General features: G+C 40.2%; 1 protein-coding gene across 1 annotated transcript in view; it reads right to left on the bottom strand.

The window, feature by feature from the left end:
- ppargc1a (peroxisome proliferator-activated receptor gamma, coactivator 1 alpha) overlaps positions 1 to 20,674 on the bottom strand; it is a 302,021-nt gene that overhangs the window by 38,066 nt on the left and 243,281 nt on the right. Inside the window, 1 exon segment of the mRNA XM_055051082.1 lies at positions 4,723 to 4,902. Within this exon segment, the coding sequence (XP_054907057.1) occupies positions 4,723 to 4,902 (180 nt within the window).

Below are 20,674 nucleotides of genomic sequence, written 5' to 3'. Positions count from 1 at the left end.
TGCGAGCTTCTGGGCACTAAGGCACAACTAAACCTAGACAAAGCTTCATAATGCTGTTTGAAAGCTGATCCAATCACACCACATCCTGAGAAAGATATAAATAAGATAATAAAAAACACCCCAACATATGTGCACTCACATTTAACACTGAGTATAGCTAATATCAGAGTAATGCTTTAAGCTTCGACATCTTATTTTACTACTTCCTAAGCTCACAACCTTTTTCTTCCAATCCGCAGGCTTTGGGTTTGGTTGGCTAACGTCCAAGCTTCTCCTCATCCATGTGACTACTTCCCTACCCATCTGTCCCGGTGCCTCTTTGTGTCTCCCTTTCTTTCCCTCCTCTCTTTCTTCCTGCAGGTGGACAGGTGGAGCTCGTCTCTGTGCTCCACCTGTCCATCTATCATCGAAGTACTTCACAAAAGGAACACATGCAGAGGCAGAAAGCATGTAAAAAGATAAGCCCGTAGCCAATTTTCCTTCCAAATCACACATGCCAACTCGGAGCCAACAACAGCTGTAAATGCCGTCATCTGCATATGCGGGACGCGGTAGCTGCCGGGAGGCGTCCATCACTGGAATCCAGAAAAGCCCAAACCACGATGGCAGCACATTTCCATCAATCAAAGAGTTGAGGCTGGAAATGAAACCCAAGTAGTGACCTGCAGTTCAAAAAGACGTTGGGTCACACTTCTGGTGCTGTTTTCTTTGGCAGTACATGGGGAACTTGTTGGACTGGCTAGCCCCTTAACAACTGCAGTCAGAAATAGACTGTGGACTTTCGCGGTCGGCTCATTTTGAAGAGGTGTCAAATACGCTGGGGCCGAGAGCGATAGCCGCTGTGTGTGTGCGTGTGTTAAAAGGCAGGGGTGTGGCATATCGTTCCCCACATTTTGTGTTAGGGACAGTTGGGACGATGGCAGGGAATGAAGCAAAAGGCCAGCCAGAGGACAGCTTGTGATCAGAGGACACACGCTGCTTTCAGAACACAACGGCACATGTACACAGATAGAAACATTGGTGAAGGCACTCTTCAGTGGATTTAAAAGAAATGGCTGCAGAAAATTTCCATTCCTCATTTACATTTTTTTTTGTTTTTTGCCTGGTTCCAACTTTCCAAACTTTCTTTACTCATTTACTACAATGCTGCATCAAACCTCGCACTGAATCAAATACCCAGGTGTCATAGAAAACAGCAAGTGTTTGTCTTTCCCTCAAAGCTGCAAATCATTTCAACAGCTGACTAACTGAACCAGTGAATGCAGGTTCACAGATCCACAGAGCAGATTGTTTTGATGGGGATATTTAAAAGAGGGGGCTCATATGGTGAGCTGCACCCAGCTGTTACACATGTTGCTCCAAAACAGCCCTGATAATCTGCTACCTGCTGGAACGCTACAGTGCACGACGCACGCAAGAGAAGCGGAGACAGAATTAAAGTAAAGTCGCAGTTCTTTTGCAGTATGAGCATTTATTAACACTTTTTCTAAATCTTCAACTTTTCTTTGCATGTTTCTCTCCTCCGTGCAGAGGCCAACGTGGAGGAGGCGCAGGAAGTGCAGCTGCTGCCCCAGCTCTCTGATTCCTGCCAAGTAGCAAACTTTCCTCTGTCAGATTAAATAGGATTAGCCGGCCCTGGTGTATGATGAACTCAAAGCATCATATGGTGACTTGTAACTCTCCAAATATGCAGCGAGAGGGGGTTGGGGGGGTTGGGGGGGTTAGGGAAATGTATTACTTGACTTGCAACCTATTTTCACAATATCACTTTAACTTATTTACACTGTCTCATGGCATGACCAAAACAGTTTTGTATTCTATTGACTCTGTATGAGATAAACCACAACAAAGTAGCATTTGGTATTAGTACTCAGCCCTCTGAGTTAATACTTTGTAGAGCCACCATCTGTCCTTTGGGATACATCTCTGCCACTTTTGCACATCTAAAAACAGAATTTTAGTTATTTTCTTTTTTATCAAAATAGATTATTTAGAATGGATGGAGAGTGTCTGCATGCACAACTTTTTAAACCATGCCACAAACCGCTCCATCGTTCCTCTGGCTGCATGTTTAGAGTTGTCCTGCTGATTGCTGAATGTCTGTCTCAAGTCTTTTGCAGACAAGTCGACCCTTCTCAATTTTTCTCCAAAATGTTCTTCCTCTGTTAGACAGCAGTTAGATTACTTCTTAAGCCAGTTGGCTGCACTAAATTTTAATTTAAGAAATCAGATCAATAAAATGAAAATAAAATGGTTCATGTACCATTGTTCTATTATTTCATAACCATACATTACTTGGTGATCTGGTACAAATCTGACAAAATGCATAAAATGTTATGTTTGTGACACAAAAACATAAGTTCTTCTGTTTGGACTGCTGAGGGTGCACATCGATGCAATTTGTCTGGTTTGCATGGGGCAAAATTTCCTCGTGCTGGGGGGATGTTACCATGTGCACAAAGGTGCACAGATTCAGCCTCTCATCCCAACTTCATGCTCAGAGCAAGTTTCTCTCATCAGGGGATGCAAAATTCCATTGTGTGTAAAAATGGCACACATACTCACACAGGCACATGTATACTCTCTCATTGGTATTTTTATCCATCCCCAGAGCCACTCGGTGGCTGCTCGCCATATCACTCTACAGACTACAGAGCAGCCATAGTCACACTAGCTAGTACTTAAGGTCCTCCCGCCCCCTGTTTGGGGTAGTCTACAGCAAGAGAATGCCAGGTGATATATAGAGCCAAACATGGAAAGAATTTAGTCTGTTATCAACTGCTGCCTGCAAGACCACCAAGGACATGCGTGCACAATCACACAGAGACAAAACACACAATAGAGACCCTGGAAACGTGACTACATGACAGGGCCATAGGCGCGCACATGCGCTGGCTCCTCACACAGGGTTTTTCCTCCTGAGGCGAGGCTAAAGCATCCAATCTCAGTCTTTCTTGTCTATCTCTGGCACTGATAAAGGTTTATAATGAACTGGGGACTACAACTCAGTCCCCAAGACTGATGGCTTTATGGCCCTGGCCAGATCATCACCCTCTGTGGACTTTTGTTTGCCACCGGGCAAGAACAGCAAGAGAGCCAGAATGAGAGAAAGGGGGGTAAAGATTAACGGTTTATAATCCAACCTTTGAGAAGTATTTTGCAATACTCTCCCTTCCTATGTCCACGGTTTACTACGGACACATTTCTCAGATCTGTGCCGCATAACTAAGTTCGGGCTGAAATGAATGCAGAAAGTTGATAAGGGAGCCTACCGTCGCGGCCAGGAGCCAAACTAGAGGACAAAGGTCCTCCTGGGCTTTATCTTCTTCTTCCTTATCTTTTGTACTCCAATGTAAAATTGTGTTTGTAAACTAGTAACAGTTGAACAATTTGTTTGGGTTGTATTCAAGAATATGATAAACCGTTCTGTTGGCGGTGTGGGGATTATTCCATCCTGCTGCAAGTACAGATACGCTTCACACTGTCATAAAGCATAGTGTGGCCACAGAAACTTCTGACAAGTAAAATGATTCAGAAGTGACCAAATATTTCTCATTAAAGTGACATCTGTCTCATGTTATCTAGTTGCTGTCAGAATGTGACTTTTTCTAATGAAATGTGTGCAAGTTAGTGCTGTTATCCCAGGATATAAACTTTTAGAGTTGACTTCATATTGCAATAATGTCTGGGACTCTAATATCTAAATACTGTCAGCATAAAAAAAACACTTCTTGGCCGGCAACACTCAGTTACAAAAGAATCGCAGAAGCTATCAGTACCTTCTAATTGTTTATATGGCAGAATTTTTTAATATTTAACAGGAAAAAATAATTGTCAAATTTATATTTTGCATTCCTCTCAGAGTTTTGCAGCTCATTAACAGTTAGCAACTGACAAAGCGATGGTTCTCCTTCAAAAGAGTAGTCCATGGCATGCCCCGTTGCACTGATAGAATCGGCTAGTAGAAATGTATCACTGGGTTAACAGACATAACTAAAAAAAACTAAAACACAATCAAAGAAGCGTGTGACACAGTGGGGCCCCTGGCTATTTATCGTTCAATATCAGCAATTTCATCTTTTTGTATATGTGGCAATATTTTTGGCATTCAGAAGAAAAAAAATTCTATGGACAGTATGTAAAATAACTGAGCTGGCTAACAGTTAGCTAGTAAAAATGAAGTTAGCATTCTCTTTGAATGTATTACTCCTTCAGATGGTACTTTGTACTGACAGTGTCCATGAGTAATGATTGCAGATCGACATTTACAATTCAGTTACAAAAGAAACCTCTGCCACCTGAAAATCATTTTGTGGAGATTTTGGGGATTTTTTGCTAATCATGACCAGATGCTAAAGTTAGCATCTGCTTCTTTGCTTCCTTTTGGCTCCAATCTAAATGGTTCCTATATAGGATTTAAAGATTTTAGACGGCATTTCATCATTTTTCATTCGAAATCAAAAATACTTAAACTGATCAAGTATTTTGATCTTTTTGATGGATCATTCTCCATCAAAAAGATCTCCTGTAAAACTTTTTACTTTACTTTTTTGTGAGAAAATGGATTCTTAGTTTTCCTCAAAATATTACAAATATCTAGGGATCTTGAAGACAATATTATGTAATGTGTTGTCTCTTCAGCATAATGCATCGCTACCACCCCCACACTGTGTTATAGCAAACAATAAGCTGGCCTGAAACAGGTGTATAAGGTCAATTTACCTCAAAAAGATTAGACGCTTCATTCCCATACTGAGAGGAAATGATCTCTGATTGGTCGCTGTACCATTTAAGGCCACCCAGAAAGCTGTCGGCATCCAAGTCGCTGACATCCAGCTCTGAGAGGTCAAGTTCAGGAAGGTCAGGGCAGAGGGGCTGGTCTTCACCAACCAAGGCAGCACACTAGAGAAAAACAGAAACAACAAAGATGTTTAAGGAGATAGGGAAAAAAGCTGCAGTGTTTGATTCAACTTGAGAAATATCTTTGCAATATTGACAGGAAAAAAAACGTCTTCTAACACCTGCAATTGAAGAATTGTTGACTTAAAACAGAGTATAAAATATTCCATATAAACAACGTATCCAACTGGAATTTGTATTATTCACCACTCCCCTTGCGTCTGTCTCTTTCAGGTGCTCTTCGAAGCCATAATTAATCAATAACTTTTCTCACAATTACTCCATTTGTTATTAACAGACCTGCTACGACAGTGCTGTGTATGTGTGTTTTTTTTTTTTTCAGGAGTCTGCAACCTGTTTCCATTTAGCTTCTCTCCACCTCCAGTACACTGCGTACACTGGAGAGGCCATGGCCTCCCGGCTACTAAATGCTGCCTGTTGACATTTTGTTATTCACCAGCTTCTTTTATGTAATCTAGCCAATGTGTATCCTGTTTGTAGCTGCTGCTCCTGCTTCCAGGGTGTACAAATTATCAAGTCTAGCCCCGGCTGCAGACTGGAGCAAGACAGTTGTCTCTGTGAGTGAAACAGATGGAGGCTGGCTCTTTTATCACAGAAAAATAAACATTGATTTAAGTCTTTGCAAAGAAGACTTTAAACAACTTAATATCCCATACTCCAAGGAATTTTTTTGGCACCCTGAAATGCAAATCCAAACCTGGGGGAAGAAAAAAAGTGATCTTGCTACTGTTGTGGATGTTTATTACTAAACCAAACACACGTTAGGCGTTTATGAACGCCACAGGGGAGGGGTTAGGAGAAATACAAGACAGACATCCTGAGGCAAAGGCGTAATGGGTGTTTGTCCCCTGCAGAGAGGGAGTCGGGTTCGGATCAGGGGCAAAAGCTGAGACGGGGAGGGATGCCGTGCCAAGTAGGAAAACCCGTCCAGATCTCGATGTCACAGTTCGTATTTCCACTGGAATTCGCCAACAATCGCGACTGTGATCAGACGACTGTCATGGTGCAAAATGCAACAGAGAGGTGTAACAGATTCACTGCGCCACCGCCACTCATCACCTTTACGTGATCCGGCGAGCAAGAAAAAGGGGGCGGAGGAGAAGGGGGGGTGACAGTAAATCGCAACCAAACTGTTCAGATATTCAGAGAGTGGACGTCCTGTACTTGAATTATCTCACGCACGTCTTGGTAAACTAATGAAATAGCGCCGCCAGCCAGGCGATCAGGATGCACCGCGGCGCTCCAGCGGATTTTTACGCACGCACCGCGCATGAAAACACCTGCTCGGGTGATTATTAGAGGAAATAGGCAGCCTGGAGAACAAGCTTTTAAGGTAGACACATCTCACAGAATCGATGGAAATGAAGTTTTTGAAGAAGCCTGCACACTGTCGCAGTCCAAATCAGAAACTCTCTTGAAGCATACCTGAAGTAAAGTGCTGTCGCGCACTTTTGTTTCTCCCTTATTTTACATTTTAAAGCCCATAACAGTGATATAAATTAGAAGCCATGATGTAGCTTTAACCCAATTAAAATATAAAAAAAAGATTTCAAATCAAGGAGCCGGATGTCAGCTTAAATAAAATAATAATAATAATAATAATAAAGAAATCAGGAAAATTTGATGAATAAGTATTTTTTCATTTATCATTTGCTAGGCGAAAAATGAGAATAAAGAGCGATAGAAATAACAAGGCGAAACACAGTTTAGGATTAAGTATAAAACCATCGACTCTGGATGTTGTCGTTAAAAACATTGATGCTCCTGCCAGATCGCGTCGCTTCTCTGGTTTGGGAAAGAAGAAAAAAAGACCTTCAAAAACAAAACTATCCCAACTGCGAGGCACATCATGAGATTATCACCGCCAGCGGATTTCATCTGTCAAACGACAAATACCTGACTCTGAGACATTTCGGTCATTTCGGCATGAATAAGCCCCCCTTCTCTTTGCACCCAGAGCGCGTTCCGTCGGCGGCTGGAAAGAGACTCTCCGTCAGTTTTGCAAGCGCAGATCCTGTAAGGAGGTATCCTGAACAAAAAAATTAAAAAATAAGAAAAAAGACCCTTCGAGCGCGCCTGACAGCCTCTATATGTTTAACAGAGGTGGAAAGCAACACTCCGCATGTCATTTGTTCCCTTGCTGTAAATCCCTTGCATCCTCAACCGCCGCGTCCAGACGCGCGCGCTACACCGGCACCACTGGAAGAGGGAGAGTAGGAGGAGGAGAGACTTGTCCATCGTTCCAGGTGGGGGAAAAAACCCTCCAGAGGGCTAGAAGGATGTGAAAGGAGGATTTTTTTTTTAAGATGCGCTCACCTCTAATTCTGTCCACACCGAGTCCTGGTTACACCTGTCCCACGCCATCCAGAATCACTGAATGACGCTCCGAAAAACAAAATCCAAAAAGGAAGAAAAAAAAAAAAAAAACAGAGGGGGGAAAAAAACAAAATCAAGTAAAAAAAGAAATCCACACACGCTTCCCACTCGCTCTCACACAGGCAACTGCTGCCCCTCGCCGAGAATGAACCGAGGGCACCTGTCTTACAACTGCTTTCCATCACATGACAAAGCTATTAAAAGTAGGCAGGGGAGTGACTCCGCGTCCACTCCACTCCACTCGCCGGTGACGCGCGGCGAGCGGGCGGAGTCTGGCAGCGCAACATAGTAAAATCCCGCTGGTGCACTGCAAAAAATGTCCACCGGAAAACCAGATCATGATCTCTGACACTAAATCCTATATAAGGACATAAAAGAAGCAAAAAAAAAAAAAAATTATATAAAAAAAATATATATATATTTTTAAATAATTTTTTAAAATAATTTTCAATATAAAACAAAATAAAATTTTTATGTGGCTAATAATAATAATAATAATAATAATAATAATAATAATAATACATTATTTAATTAGAATTACTAGCTTCTGTTTTGTTTATAGAGGGGTGTTTTTAAAGGATGCTTGGTGCGCTGATTCTATTGAGGCAATTAAACAATAGTGACAGCATTATCATGGAGGTTTTGTAATCGTGTAAATCAATAAGCTAATAAAGTAATAAATTAACTAAAATATTATCAAGACAATTGTTTATTGGCTTTTATTTATTACTATATTTCTACCATCTTCGCCTGCTATTTTCAGAGGAATTATATCAATTATTAAGGGGTAAACTAGTTGTGTTGTTGTGCTGAGGATGAGAAGAACGGTCGTGGCAGCAGCATGCTGTGGGGATGACTACATAATCATTCCCACAGCATGCTGCTGCCACCGTCACCAAAGTTCAAATACGTTTCAAACTTAAGACTTTTTAGATATTTTGGCTCATTTCAAACGTCTACAAAGGTTGCCTCGAAATGAATGGATAGTTTTCATGAGCTCAAACTTAAACTCCATAAAACATCAACAATTGTTAAAGTCACCCACCTCAACGTTGCCATGATGTTTTTTAATGGCTGAGTAACACATGTGCATGAAATGGAGTCTTGAATCCATCATTTACCCTTTTACTATGTATGTCTTTATCTCTAAGTCTCACACTTAAAAACATGGAAAGTTTCCCAAATTCTTGGCCTATTTTGAAATTTTACCCTTAAACATGTCCAGATGTTTATTTCTTTTGGAAATGAAACATAGATAAATAAAGCTTGGTCCATTCTCACTTTTCTTTTTTTCTTCCATACTATTGGAATAACAAAGAGCACCAAAAACTAATTAAACTTTTTTTTGTTTTCAATTTTTAACATTGTGAGGAAACCCAACAGGCTGTGTGTCTTAACTGAAGTCCAACCAGTGTAGGTAAGCTACTTATAGTTATGCCGCAGAAGTCAAATAAAATACATGAACTATTCTTTTTTTTTAAATTATCCATTTTTAATCTTCTTTTAAATTATGAATTTAAAACAACTGGTCATGAATTTAGGAAATTCCTATTCTTTAAAGTAGAAGAGGAGTTTTCTTCTCTGAGCTATTTCCTAATTACCTCCAGACGTCAATTTTAATTTAAATACCAATGTTTGGAGTGGGGAGAAATCAAATCAGATAAAGCATTTGTTTTTAGGCAAGAATTCTTTTTCTACATAGAGACCATGAAAAAAAGAACAGGTGGCCGTATGTGCTTTGTATATACTGTCAACAGGATGTTGTATAGGCAACACCACCACCAGAGAGAATGAAAACAGAAGCTTTGTGGATATTTTAAACAGAGGTGGTTTTCTGTTAGGGAGCGGACTGGCAGGTATACAGCTGGTATGATAGGCTCAATCTTCGCTGCTGCATTTGTGCCATTTAAGGCTTTTTTTTCTGAGCAATTCTATTAACAAAGCTATGAGTTTTTAAACCAATAGGGCTTTCTTGAAATAATGACTGTAATTGTGTCTGTTTGGACTACGTTTTTCAAGAAACACCCAAGCTATATTCAAACAATACGTTCCTGTAATAAGAGACTCACTCCGAGGAATATGCGAACCCCAATCCAATTTTTACTCTTGTAAGCCTATTAAGTCCACCTGAGCATGCGAAAGAGCAATTGTCTCCCTAAATTGGTGAACCACATACAGTAAGTCTCATTAAACACTAAATTGCACAGAAGCCCATAAAAAGGTTGTGCGACTGGAAATGTAAATTGTTCAGCTTGTGTGAGAACCAGACAGTGTGAGGTAAGAGTGTTACAGTTTATGGACACCTCGGGGCATTTGTAGCATTAAATCTATACATCTGCCCAGTGCCTAGAGATATGCCACCCAGAACCTGAGGCAAAAAAAAGAAAAAAAGCCCTGATCAGAGCAGGTGGTGTGTGCAGTGACCTCACAGAGTCCAGATGGACCAGGGTGGCAAAGATAGCAATATAGGAGTGACATGGGCATCACACGGAGCTTCATGGTAGGTTGCTTTGTGACTGCAGCAGAGATAAAACACTAAATAACACTATGTCGAGGTTAATCTTTGATGAAAAACACTGTTAGCAATCTCCTTCTGTAAGTGAAGCATGAATGCAGGTAAAGCAGCCAGAAAGGGAGACTTTACGGCAGCATTTTGATGACAGACATGGAGGGGTGTAAAAGGGGGTGGGGGGACTTGGCACCAAGTTTATGCTCATAAATGATATATCTGTCTCCTAAAGCGCCATGTAAGTCACAGTTTTACTGCATATCTGATTGTCCTCTTCATACCAATTAAGACAACAGAAGCTGACGATAGATAGTATGTTATGATTCCCTCTTTTGAATAGGCTTCTTTTTCCCACTAAAAACATGAAAAGGCTGCAGGGCACCTTTTCATGTATTCAGAGGCAGAGATTTGAAGATACAGGAATCATTTTTTAAAATGGGAATGAAGGGGAGCAGGAGAGGTGGCGATCCACAACCTGAAGAAAGAGGAGGTTTTGAAATGCTTTTGTTTTATGGTGTTTCTCGTGTGCAGTTTTTATTAATGTTTTTTAGAATACTATTCTAATATCAGATTGTTTGTTGAGAGTTGCCAGATCTTCTGGTATTCCCATTGGCTCTCATTGGCTGAACAGAAGCATCCCTTCTTCATGATTATACCACCACCATACATCACGATGGGGATGGTTTCTTCAAGATGATGCGCCTGTGTAAGCGAGTTGTGGGGCGAGCTGAAAACAAGACTTATTTTCTGTAAAATGGATTCTCCCACCGGATTTTTGGATATTTGCAGCTTTTCTTGGCTGCTTCTCTGCATAACTCTCTTCTATCCAGATCGAAACCTAATTCAAAATTATGAACCAGCCTGAGCTGGTCTGTCACGTTTATTGGAACTTTTTATTGTTAAAGTCCCAATAAAAAAAAAATATAAAAAAACATTGAATATTATGATTGTGTCATGAAAATTTTTTGAAAAAGGTTTGTAGAGAGATTGGCAGAAACGAGTATAGAGCATGCAAAGTGCCTCAAGTTTCAGGATAAGTTCGATCAATTTAAAAAAATCCGCCTCGGGTCTTGATTTCACACAACCGTTGCATTAAACCGCTAGTTTAGATGTCTCCCCTTCACGAGAGTGAATCCATGGGACAGAGTGTGAAAATTTGTTTGCACTCATTACTCGCATAGCATGTTGCCTTCCTTTAGGGTGGTTCAAACTCTTCCATCCCCCCTCTAGACATTTGAATGTTGCAAATTGTCTAACATAACCTTGAAAGTACAGCTCAAACAGAGACATTAGAGAGTTAATAAATTAAAAGAGACACTGACAAATTGTAAAACGCCTCTAAACTAAAATATAAAGCAATATGACAACTGTCGGGTCGCAAGTGCCGACATTTACAGGGCCTTGTAAAGCTCTCAATGATTAAACCGTTTCTAAAGAGAGTTATTTGACAAGTGGAGTTCTCCAAGCCAAAATGGGGCTAATCCACAGATAATTATCTAAATTTGAATATTCAGTGTGGCCTGACTCATGGCACGGAGCTTCCTATTTGCATTTCTGGTCTTATTGAATCTGATATTAACATATCTATTAAAAGAGCCAAATTTGCATCGATCTTGGTTTCTTTTCGAAGCCAAACGGGCGTCTGTTTTGACACTCCATCCATTCTTGGGAGACGGTGTATTGTTTTTGCCTTTCGCTGTTAAGTGTGTCGCCAGCCCTCAGAGAGCGAGCTGCTGCTGTGCGCCGTGTGTGGGGCGGTGATTCATATCACTTTGTCGCATGTCATTGCTCCCAACAGAATCCATCCTAGCATCTGGCCATTTTAATACACGGTGGCTGGATTCATGAGAATTAATTGAGGGCAGAGGTAAAGCGGAGTGCCGCATCTATCTACGTATCCTTCAGGACTTTAATAGGACAGCTTATGCTTCGTTGTCTGGGCAGCCTTTTGATGTGCTTTCAGATCTATGGCGCTTGGGTCATTTTTCCACTTGATATGTCATATTGTTTTCGCCCTGTTAGGGGACAGTGGAGGAAGTGGTTGAATTTCACAGTGGTCTCATGCTCTGCAGTAGCACAGGATGTAATGCCATACAGGACTAGCTCCAGGAAGTAGAAATGGACACACTCTGCAAGTAAGCAGTTTTAGAGGCAGGTCAGATGGTGTCACAAGTTTTTGGAGTCCCCTTCCCACCTTTCCAACACTAAAACTCTGATGTGTATGTACGCATATTAGAAAATATGTATTTCACAGAGAACTTCATTCATTTCCATTGAACTTTCCCACACTTTCTTGCAAATCAGAGCATATTTTGGAAAATTTTCTACAAATAAAAATCTGAAAAGTGTGGCATGCATGTGTGTGCAAGTGTTGTACTTTTTCTATAAATGCCAATAGATAAACTCTGTGGTTAAATGTTTCCCCTTCGGTGGAATAGAAGATGTTAGATGCTAATTGTAATAAAAGAAACACACCATTAAAACACGGTAGTGGCAGCTTTACGCTGTGCCGATACTCATCTTCAGAAAGTACAGAGAAGCTAGAGTTAAAAATAAAATAACCCTAAACTTTGGAAAAGCTTAACATTGTGTGCTAGAAAGACCCTGTCAAAGTCCAAAGCTAAAACGGATCTTAACATAACGTTCAGTGTTCAGTTTGACTGGATTTGAGCTATTTTGCAAAGAGGGTAAAGATTCAATCTCTAAACATGACAAACTGATAGGAACATAGCCTATCCGTAATTGAACAAAGTATTGATCTAGGGAGGCTGAATCCAATTTAATGCAACACTTTTCAGGTTTTTATTTGTGTTTATCAAAAATCACTGAAAAATATTCCGGCTATTATGCACATAAAAATCTAAAAAATATTTAGGCACATGAGGTTTTGCTTGACTGCAGACCCATTAGAGATAAGCGACTTTACAATCCACGCAAATGCTTGTGGTTTACATACAGTGAGCTGGTGAGTTCTCCCTCCTTAAGGATTTCATATCTTCTCTCTTTGTTGTGCCCTTCAGAGAAGACATCGCTTTGCCGCCCTTCGTGCAAAAGCGTGTAATCCTTTCCATCAATGAACTCCACTGTGTCATTTAGCCGTTCCCAGGATGGCGGCTGCTTTCCCCACGGAGAGTCCGGCCCACATTATTAAGGCAAATGGCATGAAGAGGCTAAGGCCAGTTAGCCATGGCAGAGACTTGCAATTTAAAATAGCATCAGCCTCATGTGGTGACTGGTAAACAAGAAAAAAAAAAAAAAAAAAAAACAGAGGCCTGAGGGTGGAACACCCTCTCCTTTCCTGAGCTCCAGTTCTGTTTTGGTAGAGCTGGGGTAAATGTGTTTGGCCCTCCCCAGATACAGTCGAAAAATATCACCCAGTGAAGCGAGCTGTAGTGTCCCCCCTGGGCTGGGTGTTGGAGGGACTGTTATTAGGGCTTGTTTAAGATCACCAGCAATTCATGGAAAATGCATGTGAAAAGTGGGGTGGGAAGAGGGGGAAGTGAGAGTGCACATATGTCTTTGGGAACCTGGCAGAGCTAAACATGCGCTCTGGGCAGGGGCTTCTGAGAGACTTTTTGTTTTGCCTGGGTATAGCACTCGCAAGGAATATTAAAATTTATGGGCTATGAGGATTTGGGTTGCAAACACACACATGTTTTCACACGCTTGTTGATTTGAAATGCTGCAAGCCTCAACTTTAAAACTGCTGTAAAACATTGAACTAATGTCATAACATTGTCACTGGAGAAAATGTGGAGCAATTTTTAATGGAGGGGTTGCAGTAAAGGCATGGTTTATATTCTTTCGAAATTTGGGTTTTGAGTAGCTTTATGTCACCATTATCTTACGTCCATTAGGGATAGCTTGTCTTCAGTCTGTTTATGGTTAGCAAAACTAATACCTTTCCCCCAGAAGATCTTTTATCTAAGAGGTTTACAGCTACTGACTGACCATCTTGTACATTGCAACATGCTTTGGATGAAACATCAGAACTGCTTGGTGTTATATTAACCCATCAGTCTGTTGATGTGCAATGCGGCTGAAATTTATCTACCATTGTATTTAGATGACTCAGATCTGTCCAGATATTGGCCTCAATATGAATTAGGTTGAGTTCGACCCACCCATCTACAATCTCTCTGATTCTTTAAAATGAAATAGTTCGAGCAGTTAAGATACAGTACTCACTATAACTGCACCACAGAAGTTCATGAGAAAAAAGAACATCCTTCTTACTATTATTTTTTCAACAGAAATTACACATTGTTGACTCTAATGCTTGTCCTAATGTAAAATCTTCTATATAGCACTTTTAATGTTGAATATAAAATGGAACTTAATCACAGGAAAAAATATAAGAAAATATTCTGATCAACTGAATATTAATTTGCAACAAATAAACAACTATCTAACTTAAATAATTTCAAAGTCTGGATGAGAATTGAGGAAGAAAACTATCCATTCATACATACTAACAGAAAATTATGGAAGGTCAAACATCTATTCAAACATCAGAGCAGTCTGTCCATTTAGGCCACCTTCTATTTATCCTTGCTAGAAGGATGGACAAACATTTGACTTCCTGAAAAGTGAACTGCATACTTTCACATTTAAACCCAGACAACCTTTAATGTTTGTATCTGAATAAATCTGGGATGTGTAGGAACTCTGTAGACTGATAGACATAGCTTGATTATTTTCACTAAAATATGACCAGCACCTGAAATGCACATTTAAACAACTAAAAAAAAAAAAAAAACACAAAAAAATCATTTTTCTGCTGTTTTTCACCAAAGGAATAGAAATTAACTCAGAGATGTAAAAAGAAAAGGAAAAAAGAAACTTCATTACTGAGATCTCATTGCTAACCAGAGGCAAAATTAGGTACATTTCTTTTCAAACTGCACAAACCTCCTGCGAGTCACAAGAAGGGCCCAAAGCACAGCAGATGTTGCTGGAGCTCTAAAATAATAGAGAGGCAGGCCTGAATACCTTGACAGTGCAGTCCTTATGTACTCTTCCCACTAGAAGAGCGCCAGGAAAGAATTAGGTCAGCTAAAGTGCATTGTGCCTGGTGGAACTCCATGTTAAAACAGCATCACAGGAGAGTGGAAGAGGGAGCCGGGTTCGTGTGTGGAGGGGGACAGTGTTGGGTGTCATACAGGTACAAATTTCTGGAGCAGCACGTTTCTTTTTTTTTGTCTTGTATCATGAAAACGTGAGCAGAAACATTTACACCCCTGAGTCCAGATTGCAGTCTAATTATTTTCAGCAATGAAAAGGAAAAGTGGAATAAGAGCGAGAAAGGGAGAGATGGAGGGGGAGAGGCAGGGGGGGCTGCATGCGAATTGCAATTCTCTCATACAGCCTGCATACAGGGTGCATAACCACAAGCCTGAAAAAAATCCTTACAGCACAATAAAACTGATTGTATCATCACCTTTTTTCCCCTTACAGGCGGCATTTCTACTACTCTTCACATCACTTCTAAAAGGAGCATGTACTGCTGAAGTACACTGTGATGGAGAGGGGAGGGGGGAGAAGGGAGAAAAAAGCAGGACAGGGATGAGAGGGAAAGAGAAGGAGCAGTCAATACCCATTTTTGCCAAGACATGCCAGTAAAAAAAGAGCAAAGAGACAAAAGGAGCAGATGGATGGAGATGGAGCTAATGCTGAAAGAGAGTGTGACAGTCTGTAACAAAAGCCACAGCGAGCTGCTGGAAGTGATGGAAAGAGTCGGACAAAGATGAGGCATGAATTAGGCGCGGATATGGAAGCAAGGGGGAAGGAAGACGGGAGGCTGAGCGCATGAAGAAGTTATCAGGGACGGGAAGTGTTGACTTTAACAAAAAAATGGGGTCGGGAAGACCGTGAGGCTGCAGCGACCACCCCGTAAGCCTGTTACCCCGATAAACCAACGTCTTTCTGACATGAAGCCACTGCCAGGCTTCCAGGGCCTGCCCAACCACATCCTCTATCTGAGTTTTAATCTCATTGTTGCCACCTTTCCAGTCCCCCCACATGGGCCTGTTATGGTCGGAGATTTTTCTGCTTACGATGGGTATCTGCTATGCGTGTGATGTGTAGTATTTGCTTTCAGGAAAGTCGGCATTTTTACTTCCAGGTCGTCTCAGTGCCAACACAAACTCATTGCCCTCTGTCTAACTATCACGTTTTTGAGAACAAAACGGGCATTCTCTTTCTGGTTGAAATGCAGTAGAAAAAAGCTGCCTTTATATTTAAAACTTTTGTAACTAAATATAATAACTAAATAGCAGACAATTTATGGTTTCTGCTATCAAGATGTGATGAGGTTTTAAAAAGTTATCCTTCCAGAAATGAGGTGCAAGATGTGCTTTTTCGAGGAAAATGTACCCTCATATATGCACACTGCTTCTCAACTGGAAGAAAGAAAACTGTTACACTGGCTTATAGGTGATATATTAAAACAAAAAAAAAGTATCATCATGATGTTCCTACAGTTTTAAGTCCTTTAAGTAAGAGAAGCTAGAGAAAATCCATCGGGCAACTGTGGTTTTATCTGGTTATGTGAAATGTTGAATCTCTTTCAGTTTGCAAAACTTTAGCAGACACGGTGTGGAGACAAAAGCAGACACCTATAAAGGTTTTAAAACTACAACTCAGCTTGCTGGACTCCAGGTTGGGTAAGTAAAGAACAGAACATATAATGTTCAACTTGAAAAGCACTGTTGCTTATATAAAAAAAAAAATAATCAAAATGTTGTTTAATCATTAATATTTTTGGATTGTCTATCAAAATAAAACAAATGAAAGATAACATTATCTTAACTTCAATAAACAAAAGTTACAAAGAAATAAATAACAGCTGATTTTTCATATTTTTTTTTATCACTATCATATTTTTTACTTCAGGTAATAAATACATTAAGAATCTCAGACTAGTACCTGCCAACCTAACAGCATGAAAGTGTAGGTAAGCATATCTCCGATTGTGCTGAGCAGCAATGCTGGCTTTTCCTAGTGAGTAGGCAATCTTATTGTTTTTGGCAGACGTCTCTTTTCCAGTCAAATGTGTTGAGCCTCAAGCAATTTCTGCTATCTGGAGTCCAAGGTAAATTCCCAAACTTATTTTACTCTTCGACGATCTGTAGCTGAAATCTAGTGCAGGTTGGACCATGAGAAAGTTGCTCAACTCAATCAGCAGTCTTGGTTTCCGCAAAGTTCTCCTTGCTCCTTTTCTTGATCCCTTGTTGCTGTGTGTTTTAAAGGTGCTGTGTGTCCGCTGGGACTGCCATCACTGCTGCAATAAACAGGATTAATCAGCGCTGGCGTTGGCCACTTTGGTCCAGATGACGCGTGTAATTAAGAAGTAATTGGCATGTCATCTGTACATGAGGAAATATAACACCCGCCAACCAGATGCAGCCCCCTACAACAAGTGCCGCACCAACGACCGTGTCCTCACAGGCTTTTTATTCATTTATTTTTGTTCACATAGATAACTCCCTTCTCACTACTGACACTTTTGCTTCCTTAACATCTTTATTCACCCTGCAAACCTGCTCGCATTGTAATTCACTTGCCTGTTCATTTATTTACATGCTAACGCACTTAAACGCTAATTTGCTAACTTATTCATTTATTTACATGCTAACCCACTTACTGCCGCTTGCATTCCGTGACTTATTCATTTATCCACATTTAGGATGACACAGTTACTTTCCCCGAGTATTCATTTATGCACGTGGGCAAGTCACTTAAATTCTCACCAGCTTAATTAAGAGGCCACTCTCTTCTCACCTTACACAAAAGGATGGATTTATGGCGCATACTGTGTAGCTGCACACTAAGGTAAATAGCTAAGATGCCTCTTTTATGACGGGGTCAGTCTGGATGCATCAGGGGGTGTAAACTGGCCTTATCTCTCCTTGTAAACTGGATGCTCCAACTTCATTGCTTATGTGGAAGATGTTTGGACAGACAGAGACATATTTATCTAGCACTTAAGCCTTCTCTGGTTTGAGCAGAAGTCTGCAATTTAAAAAGAAAATCAATTTAAAATTATGCTCTAGTTTTTCTCTAAATGACAGAAATCTCTTAATATTCCAGTTGCACCTATTGGCAACCATTCCTTGGAGCAAATGCAGCTCTAATTTTTGTTAACATAAGAAGCCTCATTGATCCAAACCTGCAGTACATCTTTGTTTTAAAGCAAATGGACAATATTAATCCTGAGATGTGTGTTTATGGCTAAAGTTTGAAGGTGCCGGAATTAGTCTAACAAAGTTTTCAATGAAGTGGAGCTTGTGCCTGGATTGTGAGCTCAAAAGGACGTTGGCTAATTTGCAGAAAGGGCTCTAAGGCAAAAATAATGGAAGGAAGAGAGACGGTGCATAAAGGCAAAACAAATACCTCCTGGAGATCTGCTCAAGGTTTTTCATCATAGCAATTTCATACCGGCTATGCCAGCTTCCCAGAGAAGCAACAAGATGTTGACAAAAACAAATTTGAAAACAGAAAAAAAAGGAAGGAAAACACAGGCTAGAAAACTTTCACTCCACTCTTACTCCTTATACATTTTGTAACAATGAAACCAAAAACGCAAAAAAGATTTTGCGTTTTTAAGATTCTATTTATCAATTGAATGTTGATAAATAGAATTTTATGTAGAGGCGTCAGAAGAAATGGGTCAGAAACGCTTTACCGAATTCTATTTATTTAAACGTTTGAAAACCAGGCATCATTTTCTTTTTTTGTTCTGTTTCACAATTGTACACTGGTTTGTGTTTGCCCATCACATGAGATCTTAATAAAACAGACTAAAGTTTGTGGTAATAATATAACAAAATACAAAAAGAAGTTTAAGTCTGAAGGATACTTTTACAATACCCTACTTGTGTGAGTCAGTTACGAAACATGAGCGTATTTCTAATCACATCTGTTCCATTACTCTTTTCTGAGGTTCTGCACCTCAAGGGTCTTAAAGGAAAAGTACTCGGTCTACAAATCACAATATAAATCTTCCACTGCATACACAGTGATGTCAACTTTTTATGTATGGTACAAACACATCTGTTTATACAAGCTGGGAGAGCTGATATTTAACCTGGGAATTGCTTTATGGTCGCCAGACAAAACACATTTTATAGCAGTTTGCTTAACTGCTGTCTTTCATCTGTTGGGGCCGAGCCAAGCCATGTTCTGTGCGGCTTTGTGAGTCAAAGCACGACTGATACCAAAACAGATTTAAGGTCTCCGAAAGAAAAGATTGCATTATCAGAAATTGGTCATTTCCTGTTACAAAATCATTGTAACAGATAATTAATGAAGGAAAGCAAAATACAAACTTTTCATCTGGAGTAAACTTCCTCTAAGAAGCAAAAGCAACTGGTGCAGCTTGGTAGGGGAACAGTCAACATAGCTCCAACTCGTTGGGCAATCCAGCATCCAATATAATTAATGGCAGCACATTTTTAATTACCCCTACGCGGCAGTATGCACTACGGCTTTGTTTATCGAGGCCCACTGATACCCATATTAACAAAGTTAGGTTAATGATAGAGGTATTTTGCTTAATAGCATTTTTATTACTCCCACCAAGCATGAAGCAATTAATTAACAATGGACGAATTAAGTTCCCCTTCTGTAATGGCCTACCAACACAGGACATCATTACCAATCGTCAAAATAATTCATAAAGAGATGACTCAGGTGGCAGGACAGTTATGGGGGGGAGGAGGGGGTGAAATGAATATTTCCCAGCACACGTCTGGTTTTTCATTTTAGAAAGGAATAAATTATGGATACGGTCTGTCAGTGGACACACTGGTGGTGCTGCATGCAGAGCAAACTGCGGGATCAAAGATGCAGAGCGTTCAGTCACAGATGTGGACATGGATTTTCTCCCCCCAAAAAAGTAAAAATGGGTTGTTATGAACAGGTGACGTTTTATTTGACTACATAAACAGGGTTCATACACATTTTTCATCTCAGAGATCATTTGAGCTGGATACAAAGGTTCAGATTTATGCCAGGTATGTCCACAGTGGTCAGGTTTTAATTCACAGATAAACAGGATGAAAGGGATGAGAAACAGGAGGAAGAAAAGCAGAGAGAAAAGGAATGAGGTAAACAGTGAAGGAATGAAGAACACAAGGATGAATGAGAGGAACAAATGACACAGGGAAGACAAGAAAACAGACACGACAAAAGGAGATGAAGAACTGAAAGAAAGAATAAAAAAAGAAAGTGACCAACTAAGGAAGGAAGTAAGGGTGAGGGGAATACTGACTGAAAATGAGAGGAAGGTACAAAGAAAGTCAGCAAGAAGGTAGGACATAAAGAAGGAACTTTTAGATTTTAGTGATTAAAAAAAATAAATTTCTATACTCAGTTTTGATTACATATTTTTCAAGTCTGGAAAGCTTAAATCAAAATCCATACTTTTCCAGATCCCTGAGTTAAAGGGGTAAATTTAAGATGCACAGAACAACTACAAAAGAATCAGAGATGGCCTTAGTGAGAAAGGAGCACTGGGCGTTAGGAAAATGACATCGAATAATGGACCTCGAAGACATATTTGAAAGCACATAATCTTTTAAGCTTGCATTTGAAGGTAATCTCCCTTTAAAGAACACTAGCTATTTCTTTGTGGAGGAGAAAATGCAAAGACAGCAGAACTGATGGGGACAAATGCCTGTGACTTTGAGTGAGAATTAAGACAGGAATGGGGGGGGGGAGGTGCATCTTTCCTGACGCTGGACTTGTGCAGTAAATTCATTCTGGAAAAACAGTGGCTGCTGAGAAATTTAATCCCTAACTCTCCCAAGCACACACACACACACACACACACACACACATGCACGCTGAGCACACATGCAACAAAGA

Source organism: Poeciliopsis prolifica, unplaced genomic scaffold (genome assembly GCF_027474105.1).
Source record: "Poeciliopsis prolifica strain line A6 unplaced genomic scaffold, Auburn_PproV2 SCAFFOLD032, whole genome shotgun sequence".
Taxonomy (NCBI): domain Eukaryota; kingdom Metazoa; phylum Chordata; class Actinopteri; order Cyprinodontiformes; family Poeciliidae; genus Poeciliopsis; species Poeciliopsis prolifica.
The sequence above is the reverse complement of the archived record's forward strand: the minus strand, read 5'-3'. Positions and strand labels throughout refer to the sequence as shown.